The sequence below is a fragment of the Podarcis erhardii genome, assembly GCF_964252035.2.
Source record: "Podarcis erhardii genome assembly, chromosome: 1".
In the NCBI taxonomy this organism is placed as follows: Eukaryota; Metazoa; Chordata; class Lepidosauria; order Squamata; family Lacertidae; genus Podarcis; species Podarcis erhardii.
In genome coordinates, this window is record NC_138497.1 from 121,641,805 (window position 1) to 121,667,594 (window position 25,790).

General features: G+C 41.9%; 1 protein-coding gene across 7 annotated transcripts in view; it reads left to right on the top strand.

The window, feature by feature from the left end:
- Positions 1-25,790, top strand: part of GULP1 (GULP PTB domain containing engulfment adaptor 1) — a 182,269-nt gene that overhangs the window by 144,633 nt on the left and 11,846 nt on the right. For 4 of the 7 annotated variants that reach the window (XM_081847732.1, XM_081847733.1, XM_081847730.1 and 1 more), the window contains 6 exons: positions 2,547-2,645; positions 6,269-6,406; positions 8,474-8,590; positions 9,891-9,983; positions 20,863-21,090; positions 25,543-25,681. In XM_081847732.1, coding sequence (XP_081703858.1) covers positions 2,547-2,645; positions 6,269-6,406; positions 8,474-8,590; positions 9,891-9,983; positions 20,863-21,090; positions 25,543-25,681 — 814 coding nt within the window. The remainder of the gene's footprint in view (positions 1-2,546; positions 2,646-6,268; positions 6,407-8,473; positions 8,591-9,890; positions 9,984-20,862; positions 21,091-25,542; positions 25,682-25,790) is intronic. The other 3 variants (XM_081847734.1, XM_081847736.1, XM_081847735.1) reach the window with 3 other exon arrangements.

Genomic DNA, 25,790 nt, shown 5'->3' on the forward strand with positions numbered 1-25,790 from the left:
TATAGGGGTATCTTTTATATGGGCAAAATTTGTATGAAATCTCAGATGGCTGAATTAGTGTGGGAGAAAGTGTAGAATGAGGAAAAACTAGAAATTGATTCTTAAATGTTTCTGACGGAGTAGCAGTCTGAGAAACGAAATGATATCCAGCAGTTCATGCTAAATTTAAAACCTCCTCCATTTTAATTCTCTTTAAAGATGCATCATAGAATTTCTGTGATCCAGCTTAAAGCATGCTCTGCATGAGAATACTTAATGGTAAAAAATAAAGATGTATTTCTTTATGTTCATTATTATTATTATTACTGTTAAAAGAAATGTCAATTAAAATTTCATGAAACCACAGCAGTGTCACAACTTCAAAAAGAACTGAATTAATTGGAAAAGAGGGAGAACATGTTTTAAGTGTTTAGGCTCCTATTAGAGGAAATTAATCATAAATCTTGGGGCCTAATTAATACTTACTTTTTTAATGTTTCCATGGATTTGGGTTGTGATCCAAGTTCAAGGCACTTGTTTCATCAAAGGCCTTGATGCTTCAAAGAGTTGAGCACATACGCAGAAATACTATATTATCTCAAATGTCCATTCACTACTAAAAGGCTGCGTAGCTTTGCACCGCCGGAACTATTGCTTGCTCACTCTTGACCATAGAACGTTAAAATTGCTTGAACTCTGCTGAAGATGTGTCCAACTTAAAAGTCCACTGATGATTCAAGGTGATTCAACAATGTAGGGGCATCAAGGTATTAATTCCCTTTCCCTCTCCCCACAACATATTGATTTATGAAACTATCACATATGGCACTAAATAATTTGATTTTCCCCAGTAGGTGGTGCTAATGTTCTACAGCAAAAAAGAGACGTTTTTGGCAGGCTTAATTCTTTTCTAGTTCTCTTCCAGTTTATGATTTATGCCACTGCTATCAGTACTAAGTCATTACACTGGGCCAGGAATTGTTAATATTATTGAAAAGAAACACTCTTGTTGCATTATCAACTTTCCTATACAGCATTCTCCTGTGGAATGCTGTACTGTTAATTTGGAATGCTTTCTGTTCCTTTGCGCAGATGTGAAAAAAAATAGTATAAATCATCATTACCAGAGGGAACGTGGAAGCCAGGAGAACCTTCTGGTATACCATGTCCGTTACATAGACGCTTCCAAAATACTCCATTTGAACTCTTTGTTCTTGTTCCCGAAGTAACATTTTCCATTATTCTAATCAAACAGATATGTGAAATGGGTGTTACTCAAAATGTTTCATAGTGAGCCTTTTCAAGTGAACCCTAATCTTAAAACAGACACAGATTGCCGGCCTGTTGGTAAGAATGTCATTGTTCTGGAAAAGGAGAATGACTAATGTGTGAAACATACAAAGGATGGAGCCCAAGGGAGAAAATAGATCTCAGTCTTTGGAGTCTGGCAAGCTGCCCCTCTCATCATCTTGTCTTCAATCACATTGTTGCTTCTTTCCTACTGAGTACTAGCAAGGGCTTGTTGATGATGGGCGACACCCCTTCATTTGCTTTCCAGTTCTGCTGCAACAAATCAAGGGCAGCAACAACAGTAGTTTAGGATGAGTTTAGGAGCAGTCTTCATATCAACTTTCTTACTTTCAAAGATCCTGCAGCCAACCAGCCACTTCTTCCAACAATATAAGCTGCCCAGTGAAATGTAAGGACAGACCAGTTTTGGCCCATGCTTCCTGAGATAAAATGGCTAAATAATGTAAAAGGGGGGGGGGTATCACATTAAGTTTTAGTACATCACATATCATTTTCAAAAGGGCAACTCCTAAACCATGCAGTAAACCCAACCTCTTGTGTTGCCCCTGGCTGCAACTATTTAACGTAAGTTAATGTAAGTCTTTCAGGACCGGTGTTATGTGCTCTCGGTGGCCGCTCCCAGTCAGCAGTCTAGCTGCTGCATTCTGGATTAATTGTAGTTTCCAGGTCACCTTCAAAGGTAGCCCCACGTAGAGCACATTGCAGTAGTCCAAGCAGGAGATAACCAGAGCATGCACCACTCTGGCGAGACAGTCTGCGGGCAGGTAGGGTCTCAACCTGTGTACCAAATGGAGCTGGTAGACAGCTACCCCGGACACAGAATTGACCTGCGCCTCCATGGACAGCTGTGAGTCCAAAATGACTCCCAAATGGATCCATTTGGGGGCACCAGATTTTGGGCTTTCTCAGGGCACTGTATTATGAAGTATTACCAAATTCCATCCCTGATCCTGGAGAGTATTACAATGAATCATAATCTATAAATGCAGAGTCAGCCCTGAAAACTCTGCATTGGCTGCTGAAAGAAGCCTTGCTACTAATGGAGGAGGCACCCATACAAAGGTCTCACCAACTGACCGTAGTGACCAGAGCAGCAGAGGACCTGAGACAGACAGAGAGCTGGATATTGGATATTGTTTTCTTTGGAACTTGTGAGCTGTAGCAAATTTCAAAAAAGGAACGTACTATGATGTAATTAATAGTGTGAAATTTAAACTATAAATATTCTTACGTGATCCTTTGTTTCCCATTTTCAGTTCGCAAGACATATCAAGAAATCTGAAGGTCAAAAAACACCAAAGGTTGAGTTGCAAATTTCAATATATGGAGTGAAAATTCTAGATCCCAAAACAAAGGTAGGAACCCTCTTTTCTTCCTCTTCTCCCTCTAGCATTCTGACTATTTGACGTAATACATATATTAAATTAAATGTATCCATCTCATTGGCAAGCAAGAATCAAAAATAGCAGAAGGTATGGTATGAAGCATGAGCTCCCATCATGGCCACTGCCAAGAATAAATTTACAATAGCTATAAAACATTGCATAATCAAGATAGTAACACAGTATATATATATTCTGCTTATTTGAAGTTCCTGAGCAATGGATTGGATCCATCCATCTTTTTTCCTTCAGTTCCCTCTGCAGCTTTTCTGGGGGTTGGCGGGGGGGGGGGAGGGAGAAATTGGAGAAAATTGCCTCCCTGCTTCTTCCAGTGGGATCACCATATGGGTGGAGGTAATGATGAAATACATGGAACAAGGGCAGGGGAAACTCTTACAACCTGCTATGTTTCTATCAGTCTCCCAAAGAAAAGTCACCCAAGGAATAACTGAAATTCACTTCACAATAGCTCAGTTTGCTAGCGTGCAGTGCTGATAACGCCAAGATTGCAGGTTCAGTCCCCATATGGGACAGCTACATATTCCTGCATCGGAGAGGGTTGAACTAAACCATGGGCAGGCAAACTAAGGCCCGGGGGCTGGATCTGGCCCAATCGCCTTCTAAATCCGGCCCACGGACTATCCGGGAATGAGCGTGTTTTTACATGAGTAGAATGTGTCCTTTTATTTAACATGCATCTCTGAGTTATTTGTGGGGCCTGCCTGGTGTTTTTACATGAGTAGAATGTATCCCTTTATTTAAAATGCATCTCTGGGTTGTTTGTGGGGCATAGGAATTCATTCTCCCCCCTCCCCCCCCAAAAAAATAGTCTGGCCTCCCCCAAGGTCTGAGGGACAGTGGACTGGCCCCCTTCTGAGAAAGTTTGCTGAGCCCTGGAAACGATCCTTAGGGTCCCTTCCAAACCCTGTGTGGTTTATATTCCAAAGAAATATATAAAAGGGGCCTGTGAATGTAGTGAAAGGGAAGTAAACACCTTATTGGACAAATTCTTCTTTGCCTGCAAAGTGGATGAGAAGGAGCAATACTGAGCAGGGAAACAGTTGAGTTATCAGGAAGGCTGTGCTGAACGAGAAATCTAGAAGGAATGCAAAGAACCAAGAGTAGCACCAGGAGAGAGAAATGAGAACCAGTGTGCGACACCAGGCCAAAAAAAGGAAGGTACAGAGAATGCTGGCAATACCAGAAACTCTTATATTAATGAAGAACGAGCACCACATATTCTTAAAGCGAAGAATAGCTCCCATACAAGCGACATATTTTTCTCGATATCCAGAACTGCTTCCCCATGACACTAGCCAGAAGTAATAAAATGCTGCCTAGGGACTTGGATTGAAAAGCAAATACAGTGGTGCCTCGCAAGACGAAATTAATCCGTTCCGCGAGTCTCTTCATCTAGCGGTTTTTTTGTCTTGCGAAGCAAGCCCATTGACGGATTAGCGCTATTAGCGCTATTGGCGGCTTTTAGCGGCTTATTGGCTTAGCGGATAAGCAGATAAGCGGCTTAGCGGCTTAGAAAAAGGGGGGGAGGGGAAAAACCCTGCAGGAACTCGCAAGACATTTTCGTCTTGCAAAGCAAGCCCATAGGAAATTCTTTTTGTGAAGCACCTCCAAAACGGAAAACCCTTTCGTCTAGTGGGTTTTCCGTCTTGCGAGGCATTCGTCTTGCGGGGCACCACTGTAAGTATCATTTAAGTATTCTGTTTCTATAAACTTACAAAAGTGGGTTTTCTAAGTAGGAACTTATCAGCTTAATGGCAGTTTAAGCAACAGTAGCGTTTTCAGTATTGGGGCTTTCCCATGGCATGGCAATGCCTGCAGACTCCTCTACATTTATGCGTTCATTGCTCTTCATGCACATGAGGGCAGCTGACAGAAATGGTAGGCAACTAATATTAGGTATTCCCTTGTATAGAGACACAGTACATAACCAGAAGGAGGGTTATATCCAGGGCCATACCCAATTTTCTGTACTAAGTGATCACCTTTCCATATCAAAATATAGGAAAATAGCCTCCCCCAAAACGTTGCCCTCCAGGATAGAACTCTAGAACTCCCATCATTCCTAGTCATTGGCTATTCTGGCTGGGCCTGATGTGAGTTGTGCTCCCAAACAAACTTCTATCTAGAGGACACCATGTTTGTGAAAGCTGGAGGAAAAATCAGTAATCACCTCTACAGTTACAGATAGGTAGCCGTGTTGGTCTGCCATGGTCAAAACAAAATAAAAAAATTCCTTCCAGTAGCACCTTAAGGACCAACTGAGTTAGTTCTAGGTATGAGCTTTCGTGTGCATGCACACTTCTTCAGATACACTGAAACAGAAGTCACCGGACCTTTCTATATAGTGAGAAGGTGGGGAGGGGTATTACTCAGAAGGGTGGTGGGAATGGGTGATTGGCAGATAGCTGCGATGAGCCTGTTGACGACTCTTAACGACTGCAATAGGTCTAACAGGAAAAAGCAAGGGGTGAGAAGGTGAAAAATGGCTTTGTCATGTATAATGAGATAAGAATCCAATGTCTTTATTCAAACCAGGTCTCTCCATAGTTTTAAGTTTGGTGATAAGTTGGCATTAAAGTTTGGTGATAAGTTGGCCTCTACAGTGTTGGCATTAAAGATTCATGCAGTCAGTGCAAACAATTATTTTTCAGTTCTCACTCATTTATAGTAAACACGTGCCTTAAATAAATAAAGCTTGCTCCTTTAAGCTCACTGTAATGTAACTGGCAGGGATTTTTTTTAAAAAAAAATAAATCTCAATGTATTCAGCATGGTGATGATAATGATGATCTTGAAAAATCAGCTCTGAGCCAAATGGAAACTTTGTTGGGCAATGCCCAACCTAGTTATGGAATGGGATGTCCCTGAATGTTGGTCACAGCTTGCAAATGGCACCACATTCACTGAGACACAGAAGGTGAAATGAGTTTGCTGATGAGTGTTGATACCACGTTGCTCTCAAAGAATGCAAGAAAACTTCACTTCAGCTGCTTTAATCCAGGGTCACAAATCTAAATTTGGCTTTCTAAAATATTCTGCAATCAGGATTAGCTGAGAGTGATTGCAGAAGTTGTTTTCTGTGTACGTGTTTCAAGTGCCCAATATGTTTAACATATCTCTTAAGTGGTATTCTGAAATAAAGCATGGTACTCTATACGTCAAGATCCCATCCTTCTATCTGGAAAACTGGCATTTGCATCATCCACTCACTACAGTTAATATACAGTCGTGTCAACTGACGGGATGTTATGTACAGCAGAAATATGTTTTGTGCAGAAACTACATTGAGTGTCATCCAACAAGAGAGTCCCGAGAATGGAGCTGGAGCTCTCCCAATATCTGCAATGGAACATCTTGTGTTTATGCTTCTTTGCCTTGTGTAGCTGAAAATTAGACCCAGATGCCTGTTCGGATTGCAGGCATGTCTAACAAAGCAGTGTATTGGTCTGTGAGAGACATATTTCATGTTAGAAAGTAAAATTATAGCTTGTTGTGGTAACTTTTTTGGGGCCTCACTAGACGATCATCAGACCCCCAAACGCACCGTCTTTTTTTTTTTATTTATTTTTTTGCAGGAAGTCCAGCACAACTGCCAGCTCCACAGGATATCATTTTGTGCTGACGACAAAACTGACAAAAGGATATTCACTTTCATATGCAAAGATTCAGAGTCAAACAAACACTTGTGCTATGTCTTTGACAGTGAAAAGTGTGTAAGTATGAAGTATTTTTTTAAAGCTGGTTTGGGGTTGAGATTTGTTTGTTACGCTGCAAGTTATTGTCCCTTTTCTTGCTGTAAAGGCAGAGAAGAGAAGAAAACTTGCAAAAGCTTCTATCTTTGAAGCCAAATTTGTCATGAAGGTATTATCCCTGTGCTCCTTTGAGACTGTTACAACCAGTGCTTTTTTCCCTTAAAAAATGTTTAGGGATACTCTCATTTTCCTACTCATATTGAAATACTGTCCCTCAGTGAGGCCAAACTTAGATTCACAAAATGTTTAGGGGTATGCGTACCCCTGCGTTCCCCCCATGTCCCCCCAGGAAAAAAGTATAAACACTGGTTGCTAGAAACTGCAGGATGGCAGAGTTCTGTTGCACACAGGTTCTGCATGCTGGCTTTTCATAGGCGTCTGGTTGGTCACCGAGAGAGAAGGATGCAACACATGATGTACCGTTCCTTGGACTGATCCAGCAGCCTTTTCTTATGTTCTTATGCAATGTCAATCATAGACCATATAAGGAAAGCCAGAAAAACAGCCTCCTTGTTTCTTAGTCCAAATATTTCTTAGTCCAAAGTATTTTCTACTTCAACATGGATACCCAAAATATAGGCACCAAGCACAATTAAGCATCAAGGTTGCATCCTGCTGCATGCTGCATTAAAATACCGGGAAGCAGTGTGTGGTGGGCCAGCGTTGGGCCTTGCATTTTAGTATTAAGAGGAATACATGTGCCCTTGACAGCCAGCATTTCTGTTTTGTACCTCTGCATCTGAAAAACGGGACGCGGGTGGCGCTTTGGGTTAAACCACAAAGCCTAGGACTTGCCAATCAGAAGGTCAGCAGTTCGAATCCCCGCGACGGGGTGAGCTCCCGTTGCTCCATCCCTGCTCCTGCCAACCTAGCAGTTCGAAAGCACATCAAAGTGCAAGTAGATAATTAGGTACCGCTCTGGTGGGAAGGTAAACAGCGTTTCCGTGTGCTGCTCTGGTTTGCCAGAAGTGGAGTCATACTGGCCACATGACCTAGAAGCTGTACGCCGGCTCCCTCGGCCAGTAAAGCGAGATGAGTGCTGCAACCCCAGAGTCGGTCACGTATGGACCTAACGGTCAGACGTCCCTTTACCTTTACTATCTGAAAAGCAGTACCAAAAAACCTGGGAGAAATGTCCTTCACTGTTCTGAGACTGAAGGAAAGGCTCTGTCTTTTATCTTGCTGTAGGGCTTTGACTGTTTATAGAGCTGTGCAGTGTTAAGTGCTGCACAATGGCTAAAGTAATGTTTTGGATACTTTCCTTCTCTTAGATCTTGTGTTCATCCTTACTCTGCTTCCAAATCCCGATGCGCTTTTTCATTATAAGTAGTAGGACAGTGTAAGTAGGACAGTCACATCACCCATGTACAGATAAGTTTGCATATCATGGATGCAACCCAGCCTTGTGACTCAGTGGTCCAGGTCTGAGGTGGATAAAAGCATTGGCAGTCATTGCAACTCTGAGTCATGTTCACTGGTCAGGAAATGCAGTGTAAAAGCACACACAAATCATGTTCTGTGAATACCAGGACTTAAGCCATTTGGAGCCGCTCCAGGTCTAGCCATCTGTAATTATCCCAGAGACAGGCTAGTTACACTGTTATTGGCCCTGGCTTAAAATCAGCTCCTTGGTGGTGGCCAACGCTCTGTTGCATCTGACCACCCTTCATGTACTACGTCTTGAACAATAGCCTTAATGTCTTGTCCTTTTGAATGCATTTTGCCAACAGAGCTCTAAATGTGGTTTTTCTGCACTCTTCAATTACATTTGAAACAGCTTGACGTATCACAGGGTTCACATGCAATGCAGTGTTCAACCATGGTTTACATCTATGTGACATGGCAGCAGTAACACCGGAGTGCTTCAGTCATGATCTTCTCTCCAGGAACCCACACACTTTCTCATTGAAGCCAAGCCATGGTTTGGCCTAGCATTACATGTGAACTAGGCCAGTATGTTCCTTTAGGGGTTGGGTTTCTGCTCAGCTAGAGTTTACAAGCTAACAGTAATATTTGCTCCATATAAAGGCAGAAGAGATAACTTTAACTATTGGTCAAGCATTTGACCTGGCTTACAGGAAATTTCTGGAATCTGGAGGAAAGGATGTCGAAACAAGAAAACAGATTGCTGGGTTACAGAAAAGAGTAAGTAGCAGAATTTGGGTTTCTTTTCTTGGTTTAAGTAATGTATCGCTTAATATATCGTTAATGTTCTTTTTCTAAAGTATTTTGGCATTAAGCATAGAAGAAGAAGAAAATGAAAGAAAACAACTTGACCCAGCTACTCTAATCCCATGGGTAGAGAAACTGATACTGGGACAGATCAATCTATTTGTCAATAATAATTCTGGATCAAGTGGAAGCAGTAAAATGAGTTGAATCTCAACTTGAAGTGAAGAACGCTTTCAATTAACTTTAGAATGGACCTTTCCTAACTAGAACTCACTTGTGTGTAGATATTGTAGAAAAATCTTAGAATCATAGAATCATAGAGTTGGAACAGACCACAAGGGCCACCGAGTCCAAGACCCTGCCAAGCAGGAAACACCATCAGAGCACTCCTGACATATGGTTGTCAAGCCTCTGCTTAAAGACCTCCAAAGAAGGAGACTCCACCACACTCCTTGGCAGCAAATTCCACTGTCGAACAGCTCTTACTGTCAGGAAGTTCTTCCTAATGTTTAGGTGGAATCTTCTTTCTTGTAGTTTGGAACCATTGCTCCGTGTCCGCTTCTCTGGAGCAGCAGAGAACAACCTTTCTCCCTCCTCTATGTGACATCCTTTTATATATTTGAACATGGCTATCATATCATCCCTTAACCTCCTCTTCTCCACGCTAAACATGCCCAGCTCTTGAGCACATTGAAAGCTGTTGCTGATAATACTACTGTATATAAGCTCCATTTTGATTCCATGAAAAGTCATGTCTTATGCTCCATGCAGTGGAGAATTTGCACCTCTTGATCTCTTGTTTGTTGCAAGCATAGTCACCATCTCCAAAGGGCCCTGGGTGCCTGGGCACTCACAAATTTTTCACTAAGGGTGCTGGGCTGGGTGACCCAATGCGTCACACACTGCGGTGGGGTACTCCATCACACACACTCCCATTGCAGCAGTGACATGTGACGTCATGTGCTGCGCATGATGTCACATCTGTGCACCGGGCACCCACAATGTTGGGTGGAACCCAACACGCCTGATTGCAAGACCCAATTATTCTATTTGCTTCCTATATGAGATATGCATCCTAGAGTAGAAATTTTTAATGGCTAAGTATCAACAACTTGCTTCTGTACAAACCTCGTTTCTTAATAATGGCAAAGATTTTGTTCCTTGGTTATTTGCTTTCCTGGGCTCATTCAGGAAGTGAGTAAGAATGAGTCAATAAATCCAACGCAGTTCATTAATCTCAGCTTTCTAATAACTGCATTTTTATTTTATTTAGATTCATGAACTAGAAACAGAAAACATTGAGCTAAAAAACAAGGTTCAAGATTTGGAGAATCAGTTAAGAATAACGCAAGTGCAAACATCGCCAGTAAGTACCCTGCACAAAGCCATTTTTTCTCCGTAGAAATGCAATAACTTTAACACTTTTAATACTTACTTTGCTTCTAAATAAATAACCCAAAGGCTCTTTTCTGATTGACTTAACAAATAAATGGCAATTTCAGTGTTGAAGTAACTCTAAGATTGTGATGAGCTAATGAAAGGGAAAAAACAGTCATGCCTTAAACTGGCTAACTTTACTCTTAGTTTCAATACCAAGATTCAATGTTGAGAGTAGGCGACAGGGTCCCTGAAAAGTTAGTTTGACTAATTACCAAGTACAATTACAAAGTGCCAAAACATCCAAGTATGACGAAGGGCTTCCAGATCATTATTTAGTATATCAGCATCTCTCTCTTTTTTGAGAACTTAAGCATTGCCAGAGAACTAGTCCCTAAATTTGGGTGTATCTAACATTGTCAAAGTTTTGTCACAAACATACAGTTACTTACTTACCAGTTTGTTTTATGTGCAATGCACTTAACTAACTTCCTTTTCCTAATCCTTCCTGCAAGTGTGTATGAAGTCGGATTCCATGTAAAGCTGCCTCAAAAATCATATTGCTCTTTCCCTGTTTGATATAGTTGACAATTTTGGTTCTTCTAATCATTCCTGTTTCCATGTGTGATTGTGGATGGACAGTCGTACCTTGGAAGTCAAACAAAATCTGTTCCAGAAGTCCATTTGACTTCCAAAACGTTCAGAAACCAAAGCGTGGCTTCTGATGGGCTGCAGGAAACTCCTGCAGCCCATCGGAAGCCCTGCCAGATGTTCAGCTTCCAAAAATAGTTTGCAAACCAGAACTGTCACTTCCAAGTTTGCGACGTTCAGGAGCCAAAACGTTTGGGAACTAAGCTGTTCGAAAACCAAGGTACGACTGTAGTGGATTTTTTGAAAGCAAGAAAACTCAATCTTAATTAAGCCAATGACAGTATGGTTTGGGGTGTTGCTACTATCACCTAATGTGTTCAGCTGCATTTAAAGCACAAATTGCCTGCGAGCTACAACAATGGCAGTCAGTGGCATAGAAATGCAATTACCTTATGTCGAGAATCCCAGAGTATGCGCCTTTTGTGAAAAGTGGCCTCGTTTTGCAGTGCAACTTTTGTAGACTTTGTTTTATTGGAGGCTCATCCAATAATTTTAAACCCGGGTGGCTGTTTTCAGTTATGTGCGTCAATATTTGTCAAAAAGTTGTTTGCTCTTGTGCGTCTGTCCTCTATAAAGTTGTGTCTAGTTAAGTCCACAGTGGTTGTATATATTTAATCTGTGGAATCCTGCTCCTCATGCAAGGAAAGCAATTTTTATTTTTTAAAAAATAAAAACGAAAAATGAATGAAATAAATATTTTATTAAAGAGTGGATTACATGATATCTAATCTAAAAAGTGATTTGAAAAAATAAATGTAATTGACGTGGGTTTATAAATTTCATGATGGTCTACTTTTCACAGATTTAAACAATCTTGTTAGTGATGATTAAATTATGCCTTATAATGCAATCTATTAACCCATAGGCAAATCTAGCTTTTAATCACGCAGAATGTTGTGTCAATAAAGAGATGATTCATAAAGTATGTCTTTCATCAAGGCACAATAACAGTAACTAAAGGGAGAAAGAGGATATTTGTGTATATGTGTCAGGGCTGTCTCTAGGTCCCAGCTCACAGAGGACCAACGCCAGGCTGATATTATGTACAAAAGTCTTTATTGAAGTATAATTTCCATTTTAAAGCCAGAGCGTGCAACCCTACATCTAGACTCTAGATCGGCGAAGTCCTATCTGAATCACTTCCCCTTCCGCACCAGTTTAAGATCCTAGCCCTGCTCCACCTTCTGCGCTGTTCTCTCCTCCTCTGGGTCCTTCGGCCCTCTGGGGCATTGCCCTTCCTAGACTCTTCCGACGCTGAGTCGCTTAGCTCCTCCCCCTGCCTCCGGCGTGCTTTAGGACCCGGTTCCCAATCCTCACTCTCTGCTGTCCCGCGCTCCTGTACATTTGAACTTGCCTCTCGCGCCAACCCAGTGACCTTTCTCCTAACCGTTACACTACTTCTGTCACTGCTTCCCTCTTCCGGGACACTAGCCGGATCTGACCCCCCCTCCGTTGTACGACTCTCCGAGGGAGGTGTGGTCAGCTCTGCCTCGTCTTCTCTCCCTGGTGGGGGAAGTACTGGTCCCGATGCCTGGGACCCTTCCCCCCCACTCTGCTCTGGTGGGGAAGCTGGTCCTGATTTCCAACTACTACTCTGGGAGTCCCTGCTCCCCCCTTGCTCCTGGGGCGTTCCCCTTGGGACCCCCCTACCCCTGGCCACTGGCGCTCCCTTCTGTGAATCTTCCGATTCGCTGGAGAGGCTCATGGAATCCCTCGGACCACTGTCTCCTCCTACACTGCCCTCGTATTCCTCCCCCTCACTCTCCATCTCCCATCTTCCCTGTGCCTCTGCTCCTGAGCCCCTGACAATATGTGTTGTCACAATCGTGTCTCCCATTGTCTCTAGCAAAGTCATTTAGAAACACACACACACACAAAAAAAGTTAATTTATTTATTTAGTCAGTCATTCAGTCATTCGCTTTATTTTGCCCAGGGCAGCCCAAATCAATTTACAACCAAATAAATACACAAAAACCCCATTATTTACCATTATCTCTTTGCTTCCCTCAACCACCCATTTCTACAGTCAGCTTTCTGTGTGTGGTGTGAGAATTACTAAACATATAAATGTGTTTCAAGGTGTGCAAACACACCTATTTATTGATTATTATTTTTTATGTCTGTTCCACTTCCTAATGAAAAACCTCTCCAGGCAACTTCTTTCCAATAATTTTTTATTGGCCACATGCTAATGAATTCTGTACCCAGAAGTCTTCATAGGCTGCCACTGGCTTTCTGTGCGCTTGAAGCCAGAAAGTTGGGGGGGGGGAAATAAGATAGGCAGGTTCCACATAGGATTCTTGTATTTCAGGAACATTTAACGTAAAAAGCAACTGAGAGAAATGTTGTTTCAACAAAGAGACACTGTTATTATGTAACAAGATTTATGCTTTTTAAGTATTGAGTGTGGAGGGTATAATGAGGTGGGACACGGATTTAAGAAAAGATCCATCGGATAACAAAGCGTGGCAAGAGCGTGGAGAGTGCATTTAAAGACATACACTGTGGATATTCTCAAAATATAAGAGCTTAATTTTTAACCTAATCATAGGACCATCCAGTACAATAGATGTCACCAATTTACAGTAAATGTTAAGAAAATGGTAATGGGGTAATATTCATAGAATCATTAAATTGTAGGAGAGGGATGTGGGTGGTGCTGTGGTCTAAACCATTGAGCCTTTTGGGCTTGCTATTCAGAAGGTCAGAGGTTCGAATCCCCGTGACGGAGTGAGCTGCTGTTGCTCTGTCCCAGCTCCTGTCAACCTAGCAGCTTGAAAGCACGCCAGTGCAAGTAGATAAATAGATACTGCCGTGGCAGGAAGGTAAACGGCGTTTCAATGCCCTCTGGTTTCCATCACAGTGTCCTGTTGCACCAGAAGTGGCTTAGTCATGCTGGCCACATGACCTGGAAAGCTGTGGACAAATGCCAGCTCCCTCAGCCTGAAAGCGAGATGGACACTGCAACCCCATAGTCGCCTTTGACTGGACTAAACCGTCAAGGGGGTCCCCGTAAAATTGTAGGGTTTGACCAGAACCCTTGAGGGTCTTCCAGTCCAAAACACACACACACACACACACCCCCCGCCATCCAGTTATAGAAGACTGGATTTAATACAGCCACTCGCCTCTTTAGTCATGGTGACAGACCCTCTGTTTCTTGCATTCATTAAAATCCCAGTGAAAACAAATACTAAAGATGTAACACACTATAAATATTATTTATCATTCTGTTCCTTATGGAAAACACTCATTCCACTACTGCTAATGCCATCCGCCTCTTCTGAACAATCACAGTAGCAAGATTGAGAGACTTTGAGCAAGTGGGCAAACCGGAAACCTTCACAGAAATTATTTGCCTGGAACTTTGTGAGAATGGCCCGTCCAGCACAAATGTCGAAAATTAATTGTTAGCATTATGCTCAAGGTATTTCATTTCCCACTGCTCATTAGGAATGCTGCCTCTGATATTTGTCATCCTCTTAAGACTGTAGGGGGGGGGGGGCCACGTTTGGCTATAGGCTTCAGCAAATGTAAAATTACTCATCAAGTTATAATGCAAAAAAAGTTTAGTGTGGTTCGAATTTTGCGTTAAAAATAAATGAGCTACTTTCAACTTTTCTGTTTGGTGAATATTTAATATATGGATTTAAAAAATGTATATTAATCATATGTTAGAGTCCTGACATTGCTTTTAGTGAGGATATTTACAATGAATTTTTAAAGAGCATAATAAAGTATGTATTATTAATCACGATGCTAAATATGGAAAACAAAGCAGTAATGGGAAGGTTATTTATGTAACACAAAGACTCCAAAGGGCTTATAATTCAGGTGTTATGCTAAACCTACCCCCCTGTCCTTACTGCATATTCCTCCCCACATGCAGATCCTCAATGCTTCTCTTGCAATCTGATAAACATAATTTGCATATTTAGTTAAAAACTCCCAACTCATCCATTTATCATAAATGTATCTACCAGCAAATACCTAAACTAGTGTCGGGCAGATTGCAGGCAGTGATTTGTCCCAAGATGTTCTCATAGGGATTTCTGACTCCTCGTTCTTTTATTGAGACAGAGCTACAGTGCCATGATGTAATTGGTAGGCCTTTCGCTCATTCCTGGTTCAACTAATTCCACCATTTTCAGGGAGTTTTGCTTTGTTTTTGTCTAGAGTTCCTGATCCTAAGCGTAGGTTCCCACTAATCAAAACACACCCCTTTATTTTCCTCCCCTGACCCCTGATCATTAGGTCCAGTCGTGACCGACTCTGGGGTTGCGGCGCTCATCTCACTTTACTGGCTGAGGGAGCCGGCGTACAGCTTCCGGGTCATGTGGCCAGCATGACTAAGCTGCTTCTGGCGAACCAGAGCAGCGCACGGAAATGGAAGCAGCACACCAGAGCAGTACACATAAATAGGCTTCCCGCCAGAGCGGTACCTATTTATCAACTTGCACTTTGACGTGCGTTCAAACTGCTAGGTTGGCAGGAGCTGGGACCGAGCAACGGGAGCTCACCCCGTTGCGGGGATTTGAACCGCCAACCTTCTGATCGGCAAGTCCTAGGCTCTGTGGTTTAACCCACAGTGCCACCCGCATCCCCCTTCCCCCCCCTCCCCACTAACCCCCAAATAAAGGTGTTGGAACTTCTCACTATTGCAAAATTTCCACTCCGGATGAAAGTTTGTTGGGAAGCATCCTCCCTGTAATATTCTACAAAGCATGAGGAAAGTTGGGATAATGTTCTTGTCCTCAAATGAACTGAGAAGAGGAGCCAAGCTTGCTGGTAGCAAAACACATGCTTTGAGATTCAGTCCACTTTGAAAAGTTCATTGATGTTTTCTCACAGGGAAGTGGCGGGGGGGAAGCCTCCAAGCCATTTTTCCCAAACCAGGTCCACCCGCCCATCAGGTGGCATCACTAGTGACATCAGCTGATGCAAGAAAACACAGTGTTTAATCCTGCACGGGCTCTGTGATCCTGTTCCCAGTAGTCAACTAGATCACACCACTAAAGCAGCTAGATTTCATCTTTGCTGATCAGCTGAGCAGGAATCAAAGCTCATTCTTGAGAATGAACATGTTGCCTATGAACATGTTGCCTTGTTCATTCTTTTCCATAGTTTTACGTTTGCTTCCTTAGCAAAAAGGCAGACCAAGTTTAAATCTTTAATTTGTAAAATTGTATTGCATTTGTCAAGGGATGCGGGTGGCGCTGTGGTCTAAACCACTGAGCCTAGGGCTTGCCGATCGGAAGGTCAGCAGTTCGAATCCCACGACAGGGTGAGCTCCCGTTGCTCGGTCCCAGCTCCTGCCAACCTAGGAGTTTGAAAGCACGCCAGTGCAAGTAGATAAATAGGTACCACTGCGGCAGGAAGGCAAACAGCGTTTCCATGCGCTGCTCTGGTTTCACTAGAAGTGGCTTAGTCATGCTGACCACATGACTGAGAAAAACTGTCTGCGGACAAACGCCAGCTCCCTCAGCCAGTAAAGCGAGATGAGCGCCACAATCCCAGTCATTCAAGACTGGACTTTACTGTCAGGGTCCTTTACCTTTACCTTATTGTATTTGTCATGAGACATAGGTATTTGAGAGCAGAAGCAGTAAAAGGGAGCAGTAAAGGAGTCTAGAAATGTTGTGAAATGCTGAAAAGCTGCAGAATCACTCAGCATGCAGAATCACTGTAACTCATTCTCTGTATAAATGCTTGAGTCTGCTTGCAGGAAGACTTAGTGGGGCCTGAGTGGGGTGGAGTCAGTGTGTGTGTGGAGCCTAACTTAGGCATGGAGCCTGTGCTCAATGAAGCCTGTACTCTGTGTATGCTCTGAAGCTAGTTTAAATCTTCTGTTCACTATGCTATTTACTTGCAAGCAAGTTATAACTCAGTAAAGCTATTCTTCTTTTACTGAAGATGACTGCATTATTAACACCACTTGATTGTTTAAAAAAGGTCTCAAAGCGGTTTACAAAAGATAGAACAGTGGAAGAAAGAAAAAAAATACAACACTACCTTAAAACATACAAAAGTTAAAATACTAAAGCAGGTTAAAATTACCTCAACTTTCTTAAACATCTGGGTATGAAGATTTTTAGCAGGTGCTGAAAAGAATACAGTGCAGCTGCTGGGTGACCTTGGACCAGTCACACTTCTCTGAAGCCTCTCAGCCCCACTCACCTCACAGAGTGTTGTGGGGGAGGAAGGGAAAGGAGATTGTTAGCCGCTTTGAGACTCCTTCGGGTAGTGATAAAGCGGGATATCAAATCCAAACTCTTCTTCCTCTTCCTCTTCTAAATTACCAAAATGCTGAGTATTATATGGCACCTGTAGTAGTGCCAATTCCACTGATCAAAGCAGTCAATTTGAGTTTAACCTTGCCATGGCAACGGTTTGTTTCTTCTCCGAACTATGTATCTTAGCCAGCTTTGTATAGATGAACATTTTAAGCCATGTGAGCAGAAGGGGGAAAGTCGAAATGCCTCTCTCAACTAAAGTTAAGAAGGATCCATGTTGGTTCACAAGAAGAAATCTGCAGTTGGGCAATATATTTATTTGGACCAAAAAACAAAACGTCGAAAAATTGAGGATTTTGGTCTCATGAACTCAGGACATTAAGTGAGGGTTTTCATTTTTATTAATGCCCTTTCCTTGATTTTCCACAAACTAAGTGCAAATGTTTTTAATTTAGAATTATTTCCCAAACTGTCATTTTTATTAAAACCTAACCTACTTATGGTAACATATCCATTAAAGACAGATTTGTATGTAATATAGATTAATGCTGTTTTTACCATTTCCTGAATAATTATGTAGGAGTTGTACCATGATTATTATAATGTGGTTTTCATTGCTGGTTACATTCCTAGCCGCGTGTTTTGCTCAGTCTCCCTACCAGTGAAAGTGTTAGTCATGGGCAGAGATGTCAAGAATTGCTGAGTGTTCACAATGGTGCATTGTGCCTGAATTCTGTGGGATTCTTGCCTGTTTCCTACCATCAGCAGCTTGGGTTCATAAGTAGGATTTGTGTTCTCTGTGTGTGCTGTTCATTTTTAGGATTTGCTTTGGCATTAAATCAGAGGCACTTTCTAACATTCGAGCCTAAGTAGTTTAAGGCAGTATGATTTATTGCTTCCATATGATAAGTTCACTTTTTTGTATCACAATAAAAGCTTAAACAATAAGAGCTTATTTAACATATTTCTATATAAGGTGATCCCAGAGCAGGTTGCAATTAATTGCGCCTCGAGGGCTCCAAGACACCCCCCATATAAATAAATTCATGTATTTTAGTTTAAAGGTTGATGGGTAAAATTTAGGCCATAACGTTATTGATTACACAATGTGAGCGGTATTGGCTTAGGCACTAGCTAACTATAACTGACTCCTGCCCACCCAGGAGGAAGTTTGGAAGGGTAAACACCAAACAATGGAGCTATGATGGCGGCTAACAGATTGAGGTTGAATCCTGACAAGATAGAAGTACTGTTATGGGGGGACAGGAGGCGGGCGGGTGTGGAGGACTCCCTGGTCCTGAATGGGGTAGCAGTGCCCCTGAAGGACCAGGTGCGCAGCCTGAGTCATTCTGGACTCACAGCTGTCCATGGAAGCACAGGTCAATTCTGTGTCCAGGGCAGCTGTTTATCAGCTCCATCTGGTACACAGGCTGAGACCCTATCTGCCCGCAGACTGTCTCGCCAGAGTGGTGTATGCTCTAGTTATCTCTCGCTTGGACTACTGCAATGCGCTCTATGAGGGGCTACCTTTGAAGGTGACCCGGAAACTACAACTAATCCAGAATGCGGCAGCTAGACTGGTGACTGGGAGAGGCCGCCAAGACCACATAACACCGGTCTTGAAAGACCTACACTGGCTCCCAATATGTTTCCGAGCACAATTCAAAGTGTTGGTGCTGACCATTAAAGCCCTAAATGGCCTCGGCCCAGTATACCTGACGGAGCGTCTCCACCCCCATTGTTCTGCCTGGACACTGAGGTCCAGTGCTGAGAGCCTTCTGGTGGTTCCCTTGTTGAGACAAGCCAAGTTACAGGGAACCAGGCAGAGGGCCTTCTTGGTAGTGGCACCCGCCCTGTGGAATGCCCTCCCACCAGATGTCAAAGAGAAAAACAACTACCAGACTTTTAGAAGACATCTGAAGGCAGCCCTGTTTAGGGAAGTTTTTAATGTTTAATAGACTATTGTATTTTAATATTCTGTTGGAAGCCACCCAGAGTGGCTGGGGAAACCCAGCCAGATGCGCAGGTTATAAATAATAAATTATTATTATTATATTATTACTACGTTGATGAAGACCATCTGAAGCTCACCCCGGGGTTCCTGTGGTCCTGGCATGGCCCTAGCCGCTCAGGTGGACTTCAGGCATGAGCCAAGACCCCCAGATTCCTTTAACGAAATACCCTTTTTATGGAGGGGCAGGTGATGGCCGCCCCTCCCCTCCCACACACATCATTGAGCCATGCCTAACCAGCGAACCTTACAAAGTTGTGACGATTGCTGAGAGGCAGGTGAAAACCAAGAGGCCAGTGCCAATCTGCCAAATGGAAAAATTCCTACCCTGACACAAGACAGGTGACCAACCAAAGTCCAAAGCAAGGCCAAAGCACTCAAACCAAAGAAAGGGCGGGGGCATAGCTGTCAACTTTCAGATTTGAAAATAAGGGAACAGCAGCTTCGAAAATAAGGGATCAGCAGCCTCGAAAATAAGGGATCAGCAGCCTCACCTGTCCCGGGGACAGTCTACAGGATATCTAACAATCCGGGATAGCAGCGGGAAGCAGCAGGAAAAGGCACTGGAATAAGGGAATTTCCTGCCAAAAAAAGAGAAGGTTGACAGCTATGGGCGGGGGTGTTCGGCAGTGTGAAGCAAGTGCCTTAGCCACTTCACGCTGCCACTCAAATAGGTCCCACAATTGCTCCACTCAAACCTGATTGGCTAATAAGCCTGGCGCCACGGGGCCATCCCTGTGAGGTCTGGGCAACGCCCAGCCCCTAGCCAGGTGGTGGTGTCCCAAGGTCCCGTGTGCAAGCAGGACCGTTGTTGAAGAGGATCCCATTTGCCAGTAAAATGCATAGCCAGCAATAGCACATCAAGAATCTAAAAATATATATAGTACCAGCAGAGTAGACATTATTTTTATTGATTTATTTATTGATAATAATTCTATACCACCCTTCATCTGAGGATCACTCACAGGTTGGTTTGCAATATAAAAACACAAAAATACATAAGAAGAAACTAGATAAACGTCCCCCCCCCCCAGTTTAAAAGGCTATATATTGTTTAATTAGCCATGTAACCAAGTTTAAGTATGTCCTCCAACCTTGTGGCACTTTCAGTTTATTGTATAGTGCTAGTATTTGTAAACAGATGCTTCATTTACAATATCGTGCAACATTACTTGTTAGAATCCATTACACCATAGATAGCACCAAATACAGAGACCAAGTCTTTAATTGGTATCGAAAGCTTGAAATAGTTGATAACAATCAAATTTTGGAGGGAGGGCGTTCCAGAGTCAGGCTACTTGTACTGAGAATGCCTGTTCCTGTGTCACCACAAAATTTATTTCAGAATATCATATGGAGAAGATCAGTAAGGGAGAAACTGCCCTTTTAATTTAGGTCCTAAGCTATTAAAGGCCTTGTTAATACAAGTACCACTCAGTAGCTCATAAACAACACTTTGCTCACTGGAGTTTTGTGTGCTTGGAAAACAGCCCCACACAAAAGCCTGTGTGGGGCCAAGATAACTTACTCAATGTGAAGCTTGTAGGAAGTTTGTGTTGTATGAGTGCTTGGTGAGAGAGAAATGGTTTGTGAAGCTATACTCAATACACAAGATACTGGGCTGTGCTTTAACCATGCAAACATGTGTGCCTACTATATACCAAAACAATTGCAGACATGGAGATATTCAAGCATATTTGGTGCATGGGGATATTTTTCAGCACATAGAAGACATGATTTTAAAATATAATATTTGCAGTGATTTTTAATGGAGATGTTAAATTTGCTTCTGCCAGTACTAGATTACTCATTGTTGCTGCGATGTAAGGGGAAAAAAAAGTTCACTTTTTGTTCCTAATATTGTGGAATATTGGTTTACAAGCAAATTTTTGGTGCTCTTTTTTTTCTTTCCCTTCTCTTACCACTTTCACTCCTTAGAATATATATTTCTCTTTCTGTGATTCCTTTACAGCTGCTGCTGCACATAGAGTCTGATTATGAACATGACATGTTTCAAAGACCCACCACCTTTTTCTGGTGTAGCAATGAGGATTCTGCTCCATGTTTAGATATCTCTTCCATTACACTAACTCCTATGAACTCTCCTGACTCCAGACACTCATCTGGACTATTAACACCACCACCTACCAAAAGTGGTCTTCCAAAGCAAGTCCATGAACACAGCATCCCAAGACCTCGTGTAATCCAGCTGGGCACAAACAGTCAAAAAAATATTTCAATCTTCCTTTCTTTGTTGTGTATGAATTGTATCAAAGTGCTACATTTTGTGCAGTGGTTAAAGGACAGGCCAGAAGCATTTCGTCTACTTCTGAGCAGTGCAGAAATGTTCAGCATACCAAAATTGACTCTCCTTTAAAAACGCTTAAGGATAAGCTTGCTCTATATTGTTTGGGCTGTCTGGTTAAATTGAGAAAACAAATGGAATTCTTATACCTCAATCCCAAATGCACTGACGTAAAAATAAGCATCAAGGTTACTAGCTTTGTTTAGAATTCCAGCCTTGTATCATGGGAAAAAAAAAAAAGGGAACTGTTAATTACCAATGGAAAAAGTGAAAGATGAACCCTGTCTACAGGTTCACAATGCAAAGTTTACAATCTCTGAAGAATTGTGATTGGACAGCATAAAATTTTAAATAAAATGTGGGAAGTCAGTAGGAGATGTGGTAGGCAATGTAGAGCACTTGATTTTTTTGAAGTGCGTTTAAACTCTGTGCAAAATGAAGAATGCCCATTATTTATCCCAAAGATGAGCTGTAACATGCTTCCTGGTTGTAAGAATGGGCTGATACAACCTTCTCTTTCTGTTTGCAATTAGCAATTGGCTGCCCTTGGCAAACATGGCTTTTTGCATGGGTTTACCCAATAAAAATGCTTCTCATGATCATTCAGGTAGTGCAAGTATGCATTTATTTCGAAACAAAGATCAATTCTCTTATTATGATTGGTGTTCCTGAGAGAAACAAAAGGAAATACTTTTTAATTGCAATAAGTGAATGGGGAAAAAACTAATTTAAGAATTTAAGAGTTTCAGATGTTACTGATTGATTCTCTCACTCTTCAAAGATCTGTAACTCCATTAACTGCCTTGTGTAGATTTTCTGTTGTAACAATTTATTCCTTATAGCATATATTTATACTTTCTGCATTTATTAGTAAGAGACCTATTTATAACTTCCGCATTCATTTAAGGATGAAATCAGTTGCAATGGCCAGAATCCCAATAGTTTTTTTAGCCTTGCTCAAGGACTTGTGTGTGTTTAGCAATATATTTTAGGATTATTTTTTTCAGATCCAAAAACACTTTTGTTCAGGTCCAGACTAAGCTAGTTGAACTTGGCTTTATTGGAATCAGTGGGGCAAGTTAGTCACGTTCAGCTAACCTTTTGTCTTGTTGCGAAGGAGACTCCTGGTGCAGGAGAAACCATTAGGGATGCACTGTTGGTTCATTGATAGCTAGCTTCTTTAGATCCTGGCCATTCAGAGCAGCCCAGAGAGAGTCAAAAACATTCAAGACTCATTGATTTTCAATAGGAGATTGTTATGCATGTTGCCCATAATTTACTGCAAATTTGTCAGATGAAGGTGGGGAATAAAAAAGAACTTTTTTTGTGATGGGCTTCAGCTTTTAAAAAATCGTTTGGAATGCCTGGGTTTGGATTTTTGTGTGTGTGAAATCCAAAAATGAATTAGCCAAGTAAAAATAATCCATACTGATTCCACATAAGGCTTGTGATGCCACAATCCTGTCATAACTCCTGATGGAATCTGTTCTTCACACAACCAAAGGCCAACATTTGATGGCTAAACTTCTATGATGGGTGGACTAGCAGGATTTTATTATAAATTAAGAGCCTATGGCTTCTACAGTATCCAAATGCTATCCATCAACATATTTCACTTTCAGCAAAAGTTGAGGATGTTTATCACAACAGTTCTGAGTTAATAAGCAGCTAATATATTAGTTGCAGAGACAGAGGAATGCATTTGGACGAGACTTGGCTTTTTTCCAGAGAACTCAGAGAAGGAAACAAAGTACATAGTAACTATGTACAAACAAATTGGGCAGGTTGCATTATTTGGGTCAAAATTTGGCAAATCTGTTACATGGAAAGACTCCTACATATGCAGAACATGGCGTTTTCCTGTAAAGTCCTGCAAGGTACAGTGCCTTGTTTTTAGGTGATTAAGAAGAATCAGTTTGTCTGCCACTTATATTCATGTTTCTCCAGTGTGTTTAAAATGGGTGGCTAACAGGTGTTAGATGTTGTTGGACCACAGCTTCCACCTTTAGAAGATACTTCTAATTTCAAGAGTGCACGAGCTTTTAGAGATTATTTTGTTGTGACTATTCTAGGGATTATTAAGACAGTTCTGAGTAGTGCATTCTAACCTTTATATGATAGTCATTCAGTTCCAAATTCAAAACCAATAGGAGGACTAGCTTTGCTGCATAGGAGCCGTCCCTTCTTAAAGACAGGGTAAAGTACATTGTGGAACATAACAGCAGAGAATGCTCAGCTTGCAGAAGAACCTAGCTTGCTTCAAAGTCTAGAGAGTCCTCTTGCCAGCTGCAATTTAGCAGCCATCCAGCTGAAGTCAGCAAGCAAAGTTGGAAGACTAAGTGACTTCACCGTGCTCTGCAGACTAGCTGCTGGCGATTTGAAAAAATTGAGGGAATATGTGTAGTCATTTGTCATGGGTGATTTCTTTCCAGTAGAATACCGTAATGCTATAAACTTCTATTAGAAGATGCTGAAGAGTCTGGGGATGCATAGACCAGGCATAGGCAAACTCGGCCCTCCAGATGTTTGGGGACTACAGCTCCCATCATCCCTGACCACTGTTCCTGTTAGCTAGGGATGATGGGAGTTGTAGTCCCAAAACATCTGGAGGGACAGAGCACCTTATGAACATAGGTGAACTAGAACCAGGAATACTCTGAACCTTCCTCCAAACTTACCTCTAAGATGCCAGGCTTATCCTTCCTATTGAAACCAACCTTTATAGAAAATGCAAGTTCCTCTCTCTCTGCCTGTGACCCAGGAACAAAACTTTCCATCATTGTGTAACTCTGGACAGATAGTACAAGAGGCCAGTGGCTGGCTATCGTGGAAGGAGCGTGTGTGATGCTTGTGTGTGAACACAAAAGGCTTGTTCATTTTTTTTTTATTGTTATAAGCATATTTGTGGTAAGAAGCATTAAGGTTCTCTGGGAGAAATTCAACGTAACGTTCTTCTGATTGTTGGATCAGCACAAGCATTTTGGCTTGCCAGACAGAACCATCTCCCTTCTCCTTCTCCCCCACCCCTTTGTGTAGTTCCGGGGTGCTCTGAACAGCACAACCACCCAAACTCATGGGCAGGGTGGGGGCATGAGGAGATGACTGGAGGGAACCCACTGTACAAGGAGAAGTCTGGAGGCTCCACTACATCAAGGCTATTTCCATAAATTGAAGGACTCCTTCCATTTATGGAAGGGCACCATTAGATACAACCCAGAACTATGTGATGTATGAGCACTGTTAATATGCAGGAACAAAAAAAAGAGAGAGATGCTGAGTGTATCTAACCACCCGCTAAGACACAACATATCAAGAAGCCTTGAATGGCAAGAGGGAAGAAAGACATCACCTCTAGAAACATGGCACTGACATCAATCTATTCCATTACAATGTGAAGATAATTGGTCATTGTACGTCCAGTTAGCCTTGTTCCATTATAATATCAGTATAACCAAACCAGATTGTTATGCATAACATTTGAGACATAGTTGGGATTTTCTGTTAGGGATATTTTTTCTGCATTGTCAATAAAACAAAGTTGCTTGTTAGCTCCCTGTAATGGGAAAGCTTACTTAGATTATCTTATGCATATCTCTCTGCTTTCTGTATGTTATTGCTGCATATTTTCCTCTTAGGAAAGCATTTTTACTTGGATAGCAATGGTGAAATGACTGTGGCTATTAATCTTAATCCGACAGAAAAGTATATTTTCAGCAAATTATACTTTCCTGAAGCTGACCAGAATTTCTGGGCTTTTTTAGTGCTGAGGTTTCTATTTTTTTTTTAAAAAAGAGTTAGTTTCAATATATTCATGTTCCTTAATGTGTTTTCATACAAATTACTGCTTTATTACATAATGGTTTCTCAGTGTTTAGAGCAACTGCTATGTCAGGTTTGCAGAATATTAATCCTATTATGACACAAGAGGTAATAAAACAAAACTGATACGTTATCTCTTAATTTCAGGCGCTAGTTCTGTATGTTCTGATGTATAGGCAACTGTCCCGATAAATGGGCATTATCTCTCTCTCCATTCAAATGCATTCATATTCCCCCCCAACACTTTTGTATCTAAAAGTCATTCAATTCTGGATACACCAGATACGCTAAAACTGTGAAAGTATTACAATACTGGTTGGTGCGTGACTGAAGGCTTTAGCATGTTTCATAAACCTCAGGCTGCAAATGCCAATTTCTCATATCAGCTCTTTTGTTTTTTGCATGCCCTCTTTTGTTCGAAAACGTAGCTTTTTATCTTCTGCATTGCATGCGAAAAGAAAAAAAAGTTCAATATTGTGATTTTTGTCATGTGAAATTTTGCCCTAATGTTTATTGTCCTTATTGTAGGCAGGCAGTGTGACACCTAAATCACCCTCCACTGACATCTTTGATATGGTTCCCTTTTCTCCCATATCCCCTCAGTCATCAACACCTACTCGCAATGGCACACAGCCTCCTCCAGTGCCCAGTAGATCTGCAGAGATCAGTAAGTTTTGCAATGAACTGACCTGATTTGTTTTCATCTTCATACTAAGCCAAATACGGTTTTTTGGAAACCACGCATTTAAAAACGATAGTGCTGGGTTCGCAGTGTT